Consider the following 19,459-nt stretch of genomic DNA (forward strand, 5'->3'; position numbering starts at 1 on the left):
ACACCCAGACACCCAGACACACACACACACATACATACACTGTCTAAGCCTCTTATGGTAACCCATTTCCCTCCAGTCTGTTTGGGTGTCTGCTATTGTCCTTGCGTGCTTATATGAGTAAATAACGAGAAAATAAGTAAGAACACATCACGAGAAAGTGTATTCTGGCATGCAAAGTGCATTAAACACGTGTGTTTGGGTCACAATCAGGCGTGTTTCAGCCCCATCTTTCATCTGTCGTACGTTTGTTTGACAGAACAGATACACATCAATTTAAATCAATACAGCTGTCTACATTGGCTGCTTGATAGCTCATAGCTGTTTTAAATCTATTTTATTCTGACTTATGTATGTATTGGGCTTTGAGTGCTGTCAGTAATGAAATTGGTCCACAACTAAAATGGCTTGTTTCGCTGAACATCTCCATGGAAACTATGTTTTTACACCAGGATGAGTACAGACTCAGTCAGTAGACTCAGACAGTTAGTGGACTGAAAGATGGCATCAAATAAGTCATAATAAGTAAGTGAAATTCAAAATCAAACAAACTAGTGGGTGTAACCTGGAATATTGGTGTTGTTTCCACCCTAAGTTTATTCATCTTAGACAGCAGCAGTTTGGGGGAATTATGTTTTAAAATCTGACATCTGACTGATTTTAGGTAACAATAGAGAGAAACATGATTGACACTGAAATACACAAACCACCAAATACTCTTTCCCCAGTCTATTTTGTTTGCATCTATGTGAGCATCTATTTTCCACTGCAACATCTATTTTTGAGATAGAGATTGTCTGTTTGTCTTGATATATTGTCTGTTTTTCTGTCCTAATTTCCAGTCTGATATGCTTGTTTTTCTGACCCTCCCTCTCATGCAGTGACCTCAGTTGCAAGCAAACACACATTCACACACAGACTCTCCCCTTCTCTCACAGGGTTCCCCTTGCGTCTGGACCCCCTGCAGAGTCGGTCGCTGCGTAGCGCAGGTCTGCGTGACTATGAGCATGTGTGTGTGTGTGTATGTGTGTGTGTGTGTGAGTGTGTGGAGTGAACGCCTGACCAGTTCTGTTGCCGGCAGCGATTTTATTCCCTTCTCATTACTTCATGTTCATGAACATCGCAAAAACACTTGTGCCCTCCTTTCTCCTGTCCCTACTCCACATTCTCTCTTGGCTGTATGGAATATATTTGTACTTTGTGTAAAAAATTGAAAATAGCTTGTGTAGTGTGCTCTTCACTAAATCTGTGTACATCTGTTTTCTAGGACTTCCCTTTTGTTCCGCTCAACTTATCTCCTCATTCATTTCTCTACTTTTCTTTTCTGATCTTTCTTCTTCTCTTCCCTCCTGCTGGTCTTTCTTTACCATCTTCCCATGCATCTTTTCATCCTCCACAGCTCCATCAGTCCCTTCCCTCCCACTGTCTCATTTCCTTTTCCTTTTTATTCTCGCTTACCATCTGTATGAATTGGATAAGTGTGAAAGAAACACGTGTTTCACTATGGAGTAAGGTTAGAGGAAGCGTGTGTGTGTGTGTGGGCATGTGTGTTGCTGGGTAGATCTGGCACTGGTGCTCATGGCTCAGTGATCTCTGGGAGACAGGACTACTTCTGGCAGTGTGTGTGTGTGTGTGTCTGGTAAGCTGGCATGCAGACGTCTACTTTCATTTAAACTCTTTCATGCCAATGGGCTATTAGCCGGGATCAAACCCACAATTATTCCCTCCCTCCTTCCACCAATCTCGAACACACACACATACGTGTACATGCAGAGGAGACTTAACATTCACACACAGACAGACACACACACACACACACACATAACAGGCCCACACACAGCTCCACAGTTCCTGTAAAACCACAGCTTGGGTTTTCCATATGTATGGTTAGATCCCACCTCAGTGTCATTTGTTGTCAGTCAAGTTGGAGGCTTGTGGTGCTGAAACTCCTCTGACATTACATTTCAGCCTCTGTCATTGAATCACAGCAGGGATTTCCCTCCATTCTAAACTCCCTATTCAACCAAATTACCGCTGACATATGAAATCAAACTGTCACAAAACCACCACCTCTTAGCTACCCCAATGCAATTTGCTAAAAGCTCCAACCTAGCATTACAATGATGATGTAATTCAGTGAAATACTTTGAAATTCATTCTTGAGTTTGACGTGTGGATGAAATTGAAGCATCTTCTCTGCCATAGCTCAAAACACTGTCTGCTTTATACTAATATTTACACACAAACCAGTGTAAACAAATATTTTTAACCCCCCAAAAAAACCCTCTACATTTATCTGTCAGATTATTCCTATTATAAAATCTCCATCAGTAGGTGTAGTTTCAGTCCTATAAACAATGTGAGCAAAGCCACTTTTTGAGTGAAAATGTTAAAAAATAAAAATACATTTCTATTTTAGTGGTAGGTTCATTGTGCATTTTGAAGGGAATAATACCTCTGCTGTTTGTTACATTAAGCTCTACCACAGAGCACCTTTCGCTTTTCACTGGATCTGGATCCACTTTCCTCAATGAAAACCAGAGGAGGGAGGAGCAAGCAATCTGATTGGTTAGACAGTGTAATAAACTGACTTGATGGGTTGTCGGACAGAGGCAGAGAGGAAGTGCCTAAAGGCATTTGGTAGAATGTAAACAACAGCAGTTATTGGAAGGACTGTCACGATAGCTTCCACATTACACTGCCTGAGGTGTGTGCGTGTGTGTGTGTGTGTGTGTGTGTGTGTGTTTGTACTTGGGTTACTCAAATCCGTGCACACACAGTTGCATTATGGGTCCCCACAAGGTAAACCGTTAAAATGTAAGGTTAAGATTTGTCTTAAAATCGTAAATCAGAAGGATAAGGGTTGGGTATATGATATGGTTAAGGTTAAAATAAGTGTCCAGGGAATTAATGTAAGTCAATCGAATGTCTTCTTAAGTGACGAAAGTAATTCACATGCGTGTGTGTGTAAGTGAATTAACATTTGCGTGCAGACATGCAAGCTGCCCTCCATTTGTGAGCAACTGTACAGCCTGCATCAGTGCATTCTGTCTGGTGAGTTCTGGGTCACAATAACAGCTGGGGGCTCACTGCCTAGACAGTAGATTTTGATTGGTCGCCACATTCTGGGCGCTGTGTTCCTATTGGCTGGAGTTTTACTACAGTATCCATAGTAACAGAGCTGTAAACAAAAACAAGTGTGGCATGTGTTACTTTTTTGGGTATTTTTTCCCTTAATTGTGATGTTTTGAGATGTTTGTTCAAGTCTATCTGTGTATCAATGCATTATATGTCCTAATTATTTACCAGCTTTGTATGTGCGCTATATGTTCTGCAAATACGACAGAAAACACACACGCTTTTCTGCTTTAGGTACATGTTTTCCATGGTAGACATGCGTCACTGTATATGTATGTGTGCCATTTCCAGACTGATTAGAACGTTAATCTTTGAGGGGGCCAGTAACTGGGACACCCAGAGAGTGGGAGGACAATGTCCTTCAACATGCATGCACACGCAAACCTTCTCATTACTCCAAAAACACAGACCCCAGTAACAGGAGGGGACAGTGATCCCAGAGACCCCCCTCTAAATATTCAGTCAAGGGGATGAAGGAATCATATCAGCGCTAGCAACATGGCCAGTGAAACCGATTCCTTGTTTTAAATGTAAAAGATTCTAACAGGAAAAAAAGAGCTGATTGTTTTAAATAAATTTTCGCACAGATTTGATGTCCTCAACAAAACAAAGGTTTGTCTTCTGACAGAGACTGAAGTGAAACAAACAAATACATTAAAGTTAAACTACTAAATGTTTTCTATTGAAAAAATATTCAACGCTATTTAAAAAAGACTGATTAATTAGAATTTTCTGGAAGACAAAAATGAAAAACGTAATTACGAAAATTCAAGTTTTACAAAGACAATATTAGTACAGCTGTGCTTGAAACCTCTTCACTATAAGAGCCTCTATCCTTGTTTCCCCCCATATCTTCTAGTATAGAGAGTATATTTGCTAGCAGTGGAGGCCGTAGAAATACACAAGAGGAGAGGAGCACCGTTTCGTCTTACCTTTTAATGTAGCAGAATGTGCAGGGGTAGCAAAGATAGATACGTATTTAGATAGTTCACTGTGAGGCTATACAGTATGTATGACACACATACACACACACATACACCCAGACACACACATAAAATCTAGTCACCCACACAACCAGACGTTCTGCTGCACCTTCCAGGATAACAAGATCGTGTTAGCAGTATGGCAACAGCTTGAATGTTCCAAATGGCTCCATCATTACTGCCAGGGAAGGCTGGACACGAAAACACACACATACTCACACACATACAAAGTTACACAGATAGAGACAAACTAGAGGAAGTCATGTTTATCCTGTTGTACAATTTATCCATTAAATCAGCTGTCCTTAAAAACTGTGATCGTGTTTGTGTATGTGTAGTTGATGGTAACCTGGGAATAATTCCCTCTAAATAGGGACTGTCCAACTAAGAAAAACAACAGAATAAATTGTTTCCCCAAATGCCCCAAAACAACATTTTTTGTCATTTAAGTGACAAAGCCCTCTAGAGGATAGGTCAACAAATGTCACATTGGAGAGACAGCTGTTTGTTTTTAATCTCACACTGACAACCAACATGGCTTTCTTTTAACCAAGACCAGAATCATTCCATAACCTTAACCAACTTATTAATGTCACAATCATGACTATGAAAGCCCAATAATGTTAGCAAAGTAGTTATTCTGACCTAAACCAAGGTGTTCCCCTAACCTTAACCAATAACTTATTTTACATTTACCTAACCAAGTCGTGTTTGTGCCTAAACCTAACCAAGCCTTGATCACAGCACAACTCAAAATTGTGTAAAATAAAAACATGTGACACATTACATGTCATAAACTTCATAAACAACAGTAATGTGCAGAAACTGTGAACTAAATATACATGATTGAATGGAAGAACTGGATTACTAACTACTGTTTCTGTAAGAGAAACTGTAAGCAGAGAGCATCTTAAACCAAAACAGTGGAATTAGAATGTCATAAATCAAAATCCAAACCAATTCGTTGATTCACAAATCTCTCTCTGTCTCTCTGTCTTTCTCTCTCTAGGGTGCTGGGGTGTGAACACTGACACCCTTGTTGTTTTAAAGTCATCAGGTGGACTGTGTCAAGCGCAAAAGACACACGCACACACACACACACACACAGAAGAAATCCCAACAGGCCGGTGCCAGCAAGTGAGAAACACCGACAACCGCACGTGTTGTGTTAGTAACCTCAGCCCTCTATGTGTGTGTGTGTGTGTGTGTGTGTATGTGTGTGTGTGTGTGTGTGTGCGTGCGTGCGTGTGTCTCAAGGGAACAGGGCTCAGGACTCAATTAAGCAGACATGTGTGGAATGCTTTCAGGGGGAACGGGACAAGATGGCTGTGGGGCCGACACTATGCGCCCCTCTGTCTCACTCGCCCTTGATCTCAATTGGTCTCGCTTTGGCTGACCCATGGCAGCGTGAAGGGGAGCCATGTGAGGCGCACACACACAACACACACACAAAGTGCCATGAAGGGGAGCGATGTCTCGCCTGGACAGTCTAAAGGGCTCTCAAGGGTCCTCTGCTGTGTCTCTCGTCTCTTTCTCTCGTCTCCCATGACACTATGGAGATAAACGAGGCTTGGTCACCTAATGAAGCATGTTGAGTCCTCTATGAGTAGCTTGTAATACAGCTACTAATAGCCTATTTGCAAAGGTGCAATCCCTTTTAAAATCCTTAGTCTGTCCATGTGTGAGGGACAGGAATAATGTCCTAATTGTCTTGTCTTGGATTCTTAATAGAATTTGGTTAGAGTATCACTTTATCGAAAGAAGACTACTTTTCCGAGCCATACAACAATATCACATATTGGGTTTAAGACGCTGACCATGTCATGAAAACATCTACCATTTGACCTTTGGTTATTACAGTATGAGTTGTAGTTCCAGTGCCTCATTAATTCCTGAACCCAACATGCCCTTTTTCAGCTGCAGCATTAAGAATCTAACATGTACTGATTTGACAGACATACAGTTTATAGTATACAGTATTACAGTACAAAACTGTACTGTCAATACTTGTCTGACTACGTGTATCAAAAAATAATGTTATATTCTTCGAGAAAGTGCAAGTGAAAACCATCCGAAACCACAGTAGCATCATTTACCGGTTTTGAAGATTTCGTAGCGCAGTGAGAAGCCCGCCCCCTGGTGGGCGTAGTCTGATACGAATTTGATGTGGAGTGATGGCCCTGACGATATGATCGGTGCAGGGGCGATGTTGCTGCAGTGCTTCCCCAATAGGTCAGCCGACTCCGAGTTCCCATCATGGATCTCTACATAGTCATACCTGCAGAGGATAAACAAATATTATTGAACACTCTGACATACATATAGATTAACTAAAATTCTATACCATTTTATCACTATCCTGAGATTTGCAGCTTGTGGAAACTCTGGCAGAGAATGCAATACCACAGGGACAATAATAACGTACAGTACTAAATATCTACTACTGTTCATGCTTGATGTGCAGACATTTAATTAATGTACTGATGAGGTGTTTTGTGGAAGAGGGGAGAGGAGACTTTAATTTGAGAAAGAGGAAATTGTTAAATCCTTCCAAGCTGCTTTGACTCAGATGTTATTAGTCTTTTTTTTTTCTTTATTAGTTTTTTCATCTGGCAGGCATTGCATTGGATTTGGCTGCAAAACGGAAGCAATGAGCAAACTGTTTGCATCTATCAGTAGCTAGAGGGACCCCTGAAAGCACAGTTACTATCAGCAGAAGCATGGGTCTCATTACAATTCAAATGAATCCAGCAGAAGACAGCAGTTCACAGATGGTGGAGGAGGAAAAGAACCACCTGCATAAGTCAAAATAGAAAGAGAAACCTTTTTTAAAATTTCTAACTGCACTGTAATTGAGTAATTATGTACTCCAACTGCTACAGAACATCATTTTCTGAATTATAACTATATTACAATGCAAACAAAGGGAGAGTGTGAATGTAAGATGATGTGCTCTCTTGCTTGCATAACCAAGAAATTCAAGAGAAAACTGATTCCCAACCTCATGCAACCAATTTTCCTAATTTTCTGCTTGTTATCCTCAAAGTAAATTCTGAGTTTGATGATATTTTTAAAGCAATGCCGTGCTTTCAAAAGATATGATTGATGAACAAGCCCTGTATTGTGCAAGAAAAAAGATATAAAACAAGGAAATGTACATCTTTTGCTTTATGATAGGTTAAATTGGCAGAATCCGAACTGTAATCATAAAGCTTTTTGAACTATGCATGAACCCTGCAGCCTTTGATGCTAGTTAAGGATTAATGTGGAACAAATGACTGTAGTTTACATCTTTGCCCAGGTCTAATTCAATAATGTTTGTAACTCAGCCTGAGGGCCTGCAGTCTTGAGAGAAATTCATTTTCCATTTCACAGAGTGGATCAAGGTCGCTTATGTATTTTCCTGGTTCTTCGACACTTAGAAATATCTCACATTTTTTCATCTTTCTCAATGAATGAATAGGCGCATTATGATTAATAAGGATTTATCACTATGCAAAGACTTAACAGAAGTTAAAGTCAACTGCCATTAAAGTGACATTTTTGTCTGTCATACAACATCAAGTGCTTTGCTTTATTGTTCTTTGTGCTTTTCATAAACATACATTAAAATCAGAATTTACCTAAAAGTATACATGTCCATGCTGAACAGTACAGAAGGAAACGTCCCAGACAGCAGAAAAGCTGTCTGGGACATTTCCTTCTATCCATAAAGGGAAGCTTCTGACTTGAAATCTATTTTTATTCCCATTTCTTTCATCTTTTCTGACCACAAATGTTAGGACCTATCTCCAGACCCACAGCAGGACGGTTGCCTCTGTGTCTGGATACCAAAGACACACCTGCCTGGCTCTAAAATAGCTTCCTGGAAAGAAATTCCTTGAGCAACTTGCCATGAAAAAAGACACAAAGTCACAAAGCTTAATTCTGAGTGAAGTTAATTCAGTTTCAATTATTGTTTTTTTTCCCCCCTCACAGTAAAGCTATGGCTGGACTCTGTTTGCACATCTTCATCGATCAGTTCTGATCACAGTGTCGTTAACTGCTTCAATATTGAGCTTTTTACATTTCTCTGGAGTGATCAAACGTGCCTCTACCTCAAAAGAACCCAAAGTACACTGTCTGAAGTTTAAGATACATGCTTTAAGTACAACGATAATTTCCCTTTAAAACAACCCAGGGACAGAAGGCCTCAACAGATAAGGCAAGTTATATATACCACGATAAAAGTACCACACATGGCGTTTCGTTGCTACTGTACAGACAGATAAAATATATATGAATAAAAAAGGCGTGTTAATCTTTACACTATTTGTTTACATGCCATCACAGTTATGTGGACTATCATTCCTGAACCCAGAGGCCAAAACACACATACACACACACACACACACACACACACATACATAGGAGCACATTGCATGGACTCATATCCATTCCCTGGACACACCACAACCCTTAATCATAACAAAAATCAAGTCTTAACACTAATGTTTAGTACAGTAAGGTAAGTCACCTTAATGTGGCTGTAGGAACATAGTTACTGTTATTGTAATACATAACACACAAGTGGTGGATATTTAATGCTGTGTTTACATTGTAATACCTGGTTTGACTCAGCTGTCGAGGCTAAGAGTTATCAACATGTTTGTGTGTGTGTGTGTGTGTGTGTGTGTGTGTGTGTGTGTGTGCATTCATCCTATTACCTCTTGTCTTTTAACAATAAGACATGAAGAAAGCACAGACAATAGGAGTTGATTCAACACTACAGATCCCTCATGGCTCTATAAAATGCTGCCAAGTTTACAGATGAGAACTCTATTGTGCACAGACAGAGTAAAGAGTGTGTCTGTTTTCACCCTGGCTCTCAGTATGTGTCGCAGTGTGTGTATTTTTTGGTGTTTTTCTGACAGGTGAGCAAGCTCCCAACATTATGCGGGTCATGCACCTCCCACTCTCCCATCATGCTTTGTGTCTGCTTTGCGTGGAATGAACACCACAGTTATGATGCAAGCTGTCATTGCACTGCGAGGACGTGTGTGTGTGTGTGTGCGCATGAGTGTGCATGCGTGTGTACATGTCACAGATCTTGTGTTGTATTTTCACAAGAGAACGCCTCGTCCCCGCAACAGTTTCCTCCTCCTCTTTTCTGTAATGACAACTTTGTTTAACGGCTACTTGTATCCTGACAAGATCTCTTTTTCTTTCTCTTCCTGGCTCCCTCTTTCCCTAATTATTTTTCAGTGTTTCACTTTTCAGCGCTTTCCTTTTATTTTCCTGTAATTCTTTGTCTTCTTTATTTTCTCTCTCGGCCCCATTTTCCTCTGTAGCTTTCTCTTATGTGCTGTCAGGCACATAACCAGTGGCCAAGAGCCAATGTGTGGGTGAGGCAGAGGAGGCAGAGAGGGGGGAGAGAGACGATATTAGAATTTGTGAATATTTGAATTTAAAATATACCCTTTATTAGCAATGCTGATAGTGAAGCTGGAGAATGAAACAGATAGATAGATAGATAGATAATATGATTATAATAGATAGATAGAATATACATAGATAGATAGATAGGATAGAGTAGAATATAAGATAGTAGATAGATAGATAGATAACAACAGCTGTATCGTGTCATTGACTACATTGACCTGAAAAGTGAGTGATCATGAAGTGGGTTAGACAACACACAACACAAACACAAAGGTTTTTCTACAATGTGGAGGCTGAAACAGCAAAACGAAAGAGAAAAAGATTTCAAATCTAGCCGGCACAGTGTGGATGTAATCAGAGAGAGAACATGACACTGCATTCACCCTGCCAACTCCTCCCCTCGGACAGACAGAGACAGGTGTCCCTCCATCCCTTCCTCCCCTCCCCTCCTTCCCTACAGCTCTGTGCCTGTAGGAGAAAGCAGAAAGACATGCACAGCTACTTCTAAGTCAGCACACACACGTACGCAAGAGACTTGCACAGACACACAAACTTGTGTGCCTTACACATAAACACACTGATGCACACACACACACACAGCCTGTGGCCATGCACTGGATTGGATCTATAGAAGGGTTTGAGGTTTCCTCCAGTCTGTCTCTGTGTAGGAGGAACACAGCTTCTAACAAACTGTTTAATCCCATCATCTCTTCCTCTCTCTCCTTTCCCCCAATATATTCCACTGCAGCCAATCAGTGATTTTCTGGGACTTGCCACAGGGAATGACAAGCAGTCTGAATTTGTTTCTCCCCCACTTTTCTCTGAAATTTGCTTGTTAACAAGAGGTGTACAAGATGTTTTTTTCCCTTGCTTACATGAAGGAAATGATGAAAAAAACACAGATGAAAAACACACATTTTGGCTCCAATTTTGGGAGGTTATTACTGTGAAGAAGGAAAAGCATTCGGACTGAGTTGCGGAAGCAGACTTGAAACTGACTAAAAGATTTGACATCATGAGAGATTTATGTGTGCTTGTGCTTGTGTGTGTTTTGGGGGTAGGGGTGTTTTATGAGCGAGAAAGCTCTGTAAAGCCTGTCTGACGTGAACCAAGGCAAAGATTTGGATACAGATGCACTTCCACCCCTCCTCCCCTCCTCCTAGTCCTCCCTTCTGCTTTTGTCTTAATTGCCTTTCACACGTTCTCTCCTTCTCTCTCTCTTTTTAGGTCAGGAGTTCTTACACCTGCACATTTCTTTCAAACATCAGGGTGCCCTTAGCAGCAGACAGAGCGTCTGCACCACTGACACACACAGACACACACACACACACAGACACACACACTAAAAAAGCTGAAAGCAGGCCAGAGTTGGAGTTATGTGTGACAGTGTTTTCATAAAGGTGAAAAAAGAGAATCAAAGTCTTAAATAACCCAATTTTTATGTTTTATGTTTATGTATAAATAAACAAATAAACAAATTTTAATTTACTGAGTACAAAGTTTGAGAATCAGCTTACAGAACAAACCATACCATCTTCCAACGCACATGCAGAAAGAGAAATATAACCAGCGGTGCCCCCATACAGTGCAAACAGGGACACTAAGTTAGATTAATTTTAAGATTGTTCATAGAGAAGTAAAGCTGGACTGCCAGGCTTTCTGTCGGGACAAGAACAATTATAGAGGTGGTGGATTTAGCCGCGCCCTCTGACTGTTCACAGATGCCTGAAGCAGCACTGATAATTCCCAGAAGGCATGACAGGATCTATAGTTCAGTAGCTGCTTACTGATGTTTCTTACTTACTACCTACTTCTTATGCTCAAGATTGTACATCCCTGGAGATGAAGGATTTCAAACACTACCATTCACATGGAGCCTGAAATTCTTAATCCTAGACACTGATAAATCATCAAATCCAAGCTTAGAAACCTTCTTTATTGCAGGAGACCTTTAGATTCAAATACATCTAAAAGTATCTATTTTGTTCATGATACAAAACCTGTTGAATAAGAGCCATCATAACTATTCCCTCAGTCTAGAAACTTGTATCTTAAAACTGTACAAATGTACCCTGCAGTTTTCATTCATTCATTCAGAGTAGGTTAAATGTTTTGTTTGCATGGACCTGTGCATAGGACAGAGGGTGCTCTGCAACACTAAAGCAGTTAATAGAGAGTGAGGAGGATGACTGACTTCACTGTTATCAAGTAATAGGCCTATTACTGCAGACAGATGGACAGTGTGTGTGCGTGTGTGTGCACATACAGTATGTGTGTGTGTGTATGTCCGGCGGTGGTCTCCAGGACAACCGATCGATTCCTCATTATGGCTTTAACACACATTGATCAGGGTCAGTCCTTCAAATACACACACACACACACACACTACAGTAACAGACATTGATCAGGCAGACCTTCAGGGCATCAGGGATAGTTAGTGAATCAGACCACTAATATTATCATCGTTAACTGCTGCATTACCTGCTGCATTACCTGCTGCATTACCTGTGTGTGTTTGTGAGTGTGTGGATTTCCTAAAATCGCCACCTCAGAGCTTAACAAATCTTCAAATTTCAGACGTTTTTCTGTGACCCAAGGGTTGTGTCCAAAATCACTCCCTATTCACTATATAACAGAAACAAACTGCACCTCAAGTCAATAAAAGATCATTGCTGCTTTTTCTCTGATGCTGAAGTGTCTGATTTAACTATCAACCACACAAATGGAGGAAAGCCTAAAAGTTGTAGCTGCTCACCAGTTGGAGCCATTAAACTCACAGAATTAGCTGATTTCCTGAATTAAACTGCTGTTGAAAGTCATCATAGTAGCTCACTGGAACGTGAATGATTAATATCTGATTTACATTTGCTGACAACAGCAACACGTCTCAACCTGCAAAACATTATAGGTATTACAATCATGATTACAACTGTGAGGGGTAAATACACACATCTGGGTCCAAAGGTCTTATCCTGGCTGCTCTGTTTATCACTTACCTATAACATTGTCTTTCAGCTTTGTGCTAGGATGCTTGTCTGGACGCATGACTCCCCTACTGGTAGAGTCACTGTGATGTAGTCAAGTCAAACTTGCAGGCAGCTGCTAAATGCCCACAGCTGGTAACTAAACATCCACTGCCACTCCAAATGCTGTTCCTTGCACTTCCTCTCTCTCTGTCATATAGTCTCTTTATCTCTCCCTCAAACTTCCCTCCTGCCCTAAGGCCAGTGTCACATCACATAACTCTACCTTTTGCTCTGCTCTTGGTTTTGCCCCCAGGACTTTTTGCCTGCCAGTCATATGTGTCTGTATGGTATATATGATCAAATATTCCAAACTTTCTATCACAATGCATGTGATTTACAGGTGCTGTATGTTCGAGAAGAGGACATAAGAGAAGAGAAGAGAGGAGAGGAGAAGAGAAGAGAAGAGGACAGAAAACCTAGCAGCATGAAGTTAAATGATTGATTGAGGCGGAGTACAAAGACAAGGTCTAAATCATTAGTGAAACCATTATCGTTGACTGCAGCTTCTCTTTCATATAAATCACTTCTTAACTTACTGCTTTACTCCACACTTATTGCGTAAGCCACACAACCATGAAACTGCCTACGTGCCTGTCTGCTTGTTTTACTTTCATTGTATATACGTTTATTTGAGAGTCCAAAATGCTTGCACCTCTTCCTCATGCAAACGTATGTCAGCCTTATACTGTTTGTGTGTGTGTGTGTATGTGTGTTTGTCTGCAAGTGTGTGTTTCTCTCATATCAATATTACAGATATTATCAGATTTGGTGTGATGTGAGGTAAAGGAGAACTGGAGAGGGTAGAGGAAGAAGAGAGGATGAGAATAAGAGACAGACATATAGAAAGGGGATTTAAGTGATGGATAGGCACAGACTGAAGGATAAAAGAGGATGAAGACAGATATAGGCTGAGGAAAAGTCTATAAATGATAAAGAGAGAGGAATAGATGCATTTTAAAGAGGGAGACAAGTGAAGGAGAGGGAGATGAGAGCATAAGAGAGGAAGGGAGACAGGGAGAAAAGGAGGATAGCGTGGCATTTGGCTCACCGCCTGTGTTTTCTCATATGCAATGCTGAATAATGATTTGGCCTACAAAAGATCGGCACTCTGCAGAAGGATGAGGGCGAGGAGATGAGAAGAAAGGAGGGGAAAGGAAAGAAAGAAGGGGAGAAATTAGATGGAAAGAGAGACTGAATAAATGGAGGACCGAAGGAGAAGTGGTAAAGAAAGAGGTATGCGGGGTAAAAGAAGGTGGGGCAGGGGAAGGCGCAGGAGCAGACGAAAGATGATAGATGGGGTCCGCTGGGCAGTGGTGAGGGTGCGGGAGGGTGAGGAAGGGTGAGATAAATGGAGGGGAGAGGAGAGGGAGAGAGCCAGGAGGAAAGAGGAGAGGAGAGATGAGGTAGCTGTCAGGATGATTTGAGCCTGCCCTCAACGGACCCTGACGCTGCACTTTTCCCTAAGCAGCTGTGTGTGTGTGTGTGTGTGTTTTCTTTCCAAACACTCCAAATAGAGTTCTTGCTTTCAGAGACAGAGCAGTGCAGTGAGCTAAGAGGAAAATGTGAAGTAGACAACCAACCGCTGCCTCAAAAGGCTACATACTGTACACTTTAAAAAATGTTTTTTTTTAGCAGCTCTTTGACCTTAACTATCTTGGTAGCTGCCACATGGAAAATGTAATATCACCGTCTGTCAGATGAGTTTTCATCATAAATATTCATCATTTAAGAGAAGTTGTTTCCTCTATTCTAGGAAGACAAATATAAAGTAAATTAAGTAGCTTTTCTCTCCAGTACATTTGTGAAAAACTCAAAGAGAAAAGGAATATGTTTAGAAATACTGTCAGAGAGCTGGACTTGTTGCAGTGTAGAGACTTACTTATTAAAAATTGTATTTCTTACTGTCACTTGGAGGATTTAAGCAATAGTTTGGCATTTTGTAAATTTATGCTTAGTTGCTTTCTTCCCGAGAGTTAGAAGAGAAGATCGGTACCACTCTCCACAGTATTTAGGAAGGTGGAGCCAGCAGCCGTTAACTTAGCTTAGCTCGGTGGGTGGAAACAGGGAAACAGCTAGGCCTGCTCTGTCCAAATGTAATACAATTCACCTTCACCTTACAGAAATACTCACCACAGCTCACAGAGTTATGTGTTATGTGTGAGTATTTATTTGTGACTTAAAAGAGTCTTGTTGTTACCATGAGGCTGCCAGGAAACCTCCAGTCTTTAAGCTCATCTAAGCTAGCTGTAGCTTTATATTTAATGTACAGTGGCATCATTCTTATCTCTTGGCAAAAAAGCAAATAAGTATATTTCCCAAAATGTCAAACTATTCCTTCAAGTGTTCCTTCAAGGTGCTGATTAAACTTACAATGATAATTTGAAAGTGATGGTTAAAAAGTGTTTACATTAACTAAAAGACTGTAAACAGTATGAGCACAATGAAGTTGGAGGTGTGTTAATTTAAAATCAAGCCAAACTGAAGTTTTTATCAGATTAAATACAGTTAACATTTCTTCTTTAGCAGTTACACACCTTATAAGGTTCATCAACTGTGACTGCAAATGAAGGTGCATGCACAAAACTGATTATGGTTGCACTGCATACATGGTGATTTGGTACCATGGTGCCTGTCATGTGATGGAAATGGGAAGTCATGGTGAGTCATGACTGGCCATGGATATACTGGGCCAAAAGCTTCCTGCCAGTCTTCCTTCTCATCTGTCTCACTCCCTGCAGCTGTCTTCCTGCACTTAAATTGCTACGGTATATGAATCTTAATGAAAACATCTCTCTCCGTCCGACCACCTCTCCATCGATTTTCCCTGCAGAGCCAGCAGAGTGCTTGACAAAATGTGATGCATTATAGATTACAGATTACCATCTTAAATTGCAATCAGGGCCATAATAGATTACATTGCTTCAACGTAGTGACACAATAAAACAACCCTTGTCTGACCAGGCCATGCAGATTCATAACAGGGCTGATGGTGCGAGTGTGTGTCTTGATAACATTTTTTTTGCGCGTGGAACAGATGCAACCATATAATATTTTTTAAGTGGTGAAAAGAGAGCGGAACCATATTGCCTGTTCATAAAGCAGTCTTTGTCTACAAACACAGATGAGTCCTTTGTCTTAACAAGATGAGTGTGTGTGTGTGTGTGTCTGTGTGTCTGTGTGTCTGTGTGTATTCTCCTCTCCATAAAGGATTAACAGCTGTTTTCTGTTTCTCAAAGCTGTGAGCTACTAGCTTGAGAAAAGAAACATATGGATAATGTTCTTATGAACATGTTAAATGAATCTTATGATACGAGAATTTTTTTTAGATATACCTATTAGAGACAGAAAAAGAGGGGTAAATATTTCAAGAAGAGACAACATTAGACAGCCAGGGTCAGGGTTACTGCTGTCAAACACTAGGTGACCATGTATGTCTGCCCCCCGCAGACACACACACACACCCTTTGCTTCTTCTCTTTGGCCTCTGTGCCCTCTGAACTTAACAGCTCAATTTCAGCCTACCCCTGCACACACACACAAACACTGACACACACGCCCCAGGCATTGAGCGCCTGTAGACTTAAATAGCTCTGCACTGTAGGACAGTTGTAAATAACAGCCTATTAGACCTGAGCTGTTACCACCAACATTGCAAAAATCTTACTATTACTGGCATGGTTTAACAATTACATCTCAAAAAATTTAACTTGTCATTACTGGAAGCAAACTAAAACTAAAAAAATGTTTAGACACACACCACAAGTCTACAGAAACACTGTATGCATACACTGATAAATAAATCATAGCCAGTTGTTTCTAGCAGTTCAACAGATTTTCTCCTCCTGGGAAACTATTGGACTGTAAATGGATGTAAGAAATTCAAAGAGAAAGAGGAAAGGGGGGGAGTGCAGAGGGGTAGGGAGAAAAAAAAGAGAGCATTGAATGCATCAAACTGATTCGAGGATAAGAGTAAAACTGAAAGATGACGAGGACAGGGAGACAGACAGAGAAGCATGTTTTTCATTTCCACAGCACAGTGCAAAAGTAAAGCAAAACAGTGCAGAGCACAGCACGCCTTCAACCTTTCAGCCTTTCAACAAACAGCCAGCCAGTGAAATATTGATGCTTCAATTCCAACAAAGAAATGTCTGAATGATTTTGGTACATCTGAGTGGGGAAATTCACCTATCTATAATTGATACAGCTGAAATGTTAATAACTGGATGGGAAAGCACCGGAACAGAGACAGAACGAGTACAGGAGGGACGGGTGAAGTGTAAGTGTGTGTGCTTGTGTGTATGGTTTTTCATTTGTCTGCCTCTATCAGTGGGCTTGTATCTGTGCCCATTAGATTCCTGAAAGCCAGTGGTCTCTTCTCTACTACTGTTTGGCAAGGATGGATTCACACCTGACATGTTGGTCCCACGAACATGAGGGAAGGCCACTAGTTTCATTTACAAAAAGGCAAATGACAGAAGTAATTCTTTTAGGTAAAAACATCAGATTAATAGAAGCCTCAGCATCTTTCCAAGTGTTTTTTACAGTCATTACACATTAGCTTCTCCTCGCTTACAGAGTAAATGTGTCATCCAATTGTTTTTTTGATAACAAGTTTTTAGTTGGTTTTTATTATATAAATGTTGAACTTGTAATCATATTGCAGCATTGTAAGTGTTATTGCCATTTATGAGCTGCAGCTCCAATTGCAACCGATCTCTTTTTTGAAAGCCTGCCCTAAAAATTGTCTCAATTTTTACAACGTGTTAAGTCTTTTGACTTTTTCACAGCGCTTGTGCTGGATCAGAAACATTGCAGATGCTGGCCCTATAATCTCAGATAAAGTGTCCCAGAGATTTTGGACTTTAAATTGAGCTGTACAAAAACAGCATGACTTCCCTTAACTTAAATTCTGGGAAGAATTAGCTGATTCTCATTGATGTTTAATTTTTTGCTCCATGTCCCTTCTTATCCAATTTGTTGTGCAGTTATCTCCTGTTCAGTTCTTAATGTTTAATATTTATATGTTTTATATAATTGATTATTGGTTATTTATTGGTTAATCAGAGTAAATCCGTGTTTGCGTTAACCAGTCTGATTTCCCAGCATGCTGTTCTGTCTGCCTTTAGGCGTGCTGTATATTTATTTTATGCAGCAGAACTGTCTGCCTTTATTTCAGTCTCACTATGCAACCAAAGCCAAACCGCCAAAAACAATGATGGACACCAAATCCTCTAATCTGTGTTAATTCTTCCTGAGTGTGAAAAACAGCCTGGAACAGTAAATGTGTTGTAATTAGACTTTGATAATTAGAGACAAGGGACAGAGAGGGCCCCAGTGTGATTATTATGGGATAGCTAAAGCCAGAGAAACAGGAGGAGAGTGGGCTGAAGTTCACCAAATACCCAGAAACTCTCACACAGAGACAGGCTGGTGGAGACAGAAACTCAAAGTCAAAACTCTCAATTCCCATTTGTCCTTAGTCACAATCCTCTCAAGCAGTCTAAATCTTCACATCATTTAATTCACTCTTTTTAACTCCCATAACATCCATCATGTGTTTACCTGCAGTCCAGTTTCTCTATCTCAAAGTGCGGGTTGAAGTTGAGGACGATGCGTTGTGAAGGCTCGGGGGCTGTGATGACCCAGCGACAGTTCTGGTGGGGTGGGTACTCCAGTGGGTAGCCAGGGGTGGTGATGTAACCAGCATCACTGGCATCTAAAAAGCCACCGCATGGCTCAGACGCTAGATGGAGAAAGAGAGATAAAAAAGTTAAATAATCTTTTATACAAGTTAAGAAAGTCAAATGTATGCAGAAACATGTTCTGTGGTTTCGGTCCATTATATCGTCTTGTGTAATATATGGAAATCCTCCTATACAAGTACTGAAAGTGTTTAAACTTTTTCCATAGGTTAATACACAAGTTCACACATTGGAATAAGGTCACTGATTAAAAGACAGGGAACATTTTATTGCAAAAAGAGACACTAGAGTAAGACTGATTGGATTAACTCCCAATAACAATATGTAACCATAATAACTTCCCTCACAGTAACAGATATAAGTCTAGAGTATCATAAGGGTCGATGGTCGGGTTGTTTGCTTATCATGACTGACCAGACAGACGTCAACGTTCATGATTTCACACTGGGAAAAAGAAGCAAAATGGATAAAAAGCAGATAAGAGGTGTGTTTGCAGAGACAGGATATGATAAACAAAGAAGTGTGTGTCTGCGTATGTGTCTATGTGGATGTGGTATCAAAGGTCAATTCAGCATCATGACATACAAAGACTCCATTCTGACCCATTCTGACTAATACACACACACACACACACACACACACACACAGTGATCAAGACCTCCAGATGCCACAGTTACTGTCACAGAGCGAATCCACTTGTCGGCAGTCATACGTCTGTATTTTGTCATACACAATGCCACTCATTCAGAGTCGCAGATGTACACTGACAATGATGGGTAACTCATATATATCTGTGACACCCAACGACATAACACACACAACTCTACTGTACTACATCTATGGCATCTATTGTACACCATGCTGGATGCGCTTCTTGATGGATTGTCCAGACTTTCTCCATGAACTGAACTTCTTCATTGTTTAAGATCTGCAAAACTTAAGTTAAACCATCATGATGGATACACTGAATACCATCTTTGTTAAGTCCAAGCACTTCCAATACAATGGAACAGTATGAACCACAATCTGCCAGAAGAGACTCAAGAATTGAGGTTGTTAGTTTGCTCCTTTAACATCCCCAAAATAACACTCCACCAATTTGATATAATATACGTAATAATAAATGTCTTTCAATGTCTGCAGACAAAAGACTGTGGTATCTTAAGTGTAGTCTTAGTGAAGGCAGAAAATG

At 40.5% G+C, this 19,459-nt stretch overlaps 1 protein-coding gene across 3 annotated transcripts in view; it reads right to left on the reverse strand.

Moving 5' to 3' along the window:
• The window catches only part of LOC118338994 (neuropilin-2-like), an 87,860-nt gene that overhangs the window by 56,605 nt on the left and 11,796 nt on the right, over positions 1 to 19,459 (reverse strand). For all 3 annotated transcript variants that reach the window (XM_035676496.1, XM_035676494.1, XM_035676495.1), the window contains exons 2-3: positions 18,128 to 18,308; positions 6,215 to 6,396 (exon numbers count right to left, since the gene is read on the reverse strand). In XM_035676496.1, the coding sequence (XP_035532389.1) occupies positions 6,215 to 6,396; positions 18,128 to 18,308 (363 nt within the window). The remainder of the gene's footprint in view (positions 1 to 6,214; positions 6,397 to 18,127; positions 18,309 to 19,459) is intronic.

The sequence above is a fragment of the Morone saxatilis genome, unplaced genomic scaffold (assembly GCF_004916995.1).
Source record: "Morone saxatilis isolate NCDOM2014 unplaced genomic scaffold, NCSU_SB_2.0 Contig5, whole genome shotgun sequence".
Taxonomy (NCBI): domain Eukaryota; kingdom Metazoa; phylum Chordata; class Actinopteri; family Moronidae; genus Morone; species Morone saxatilis.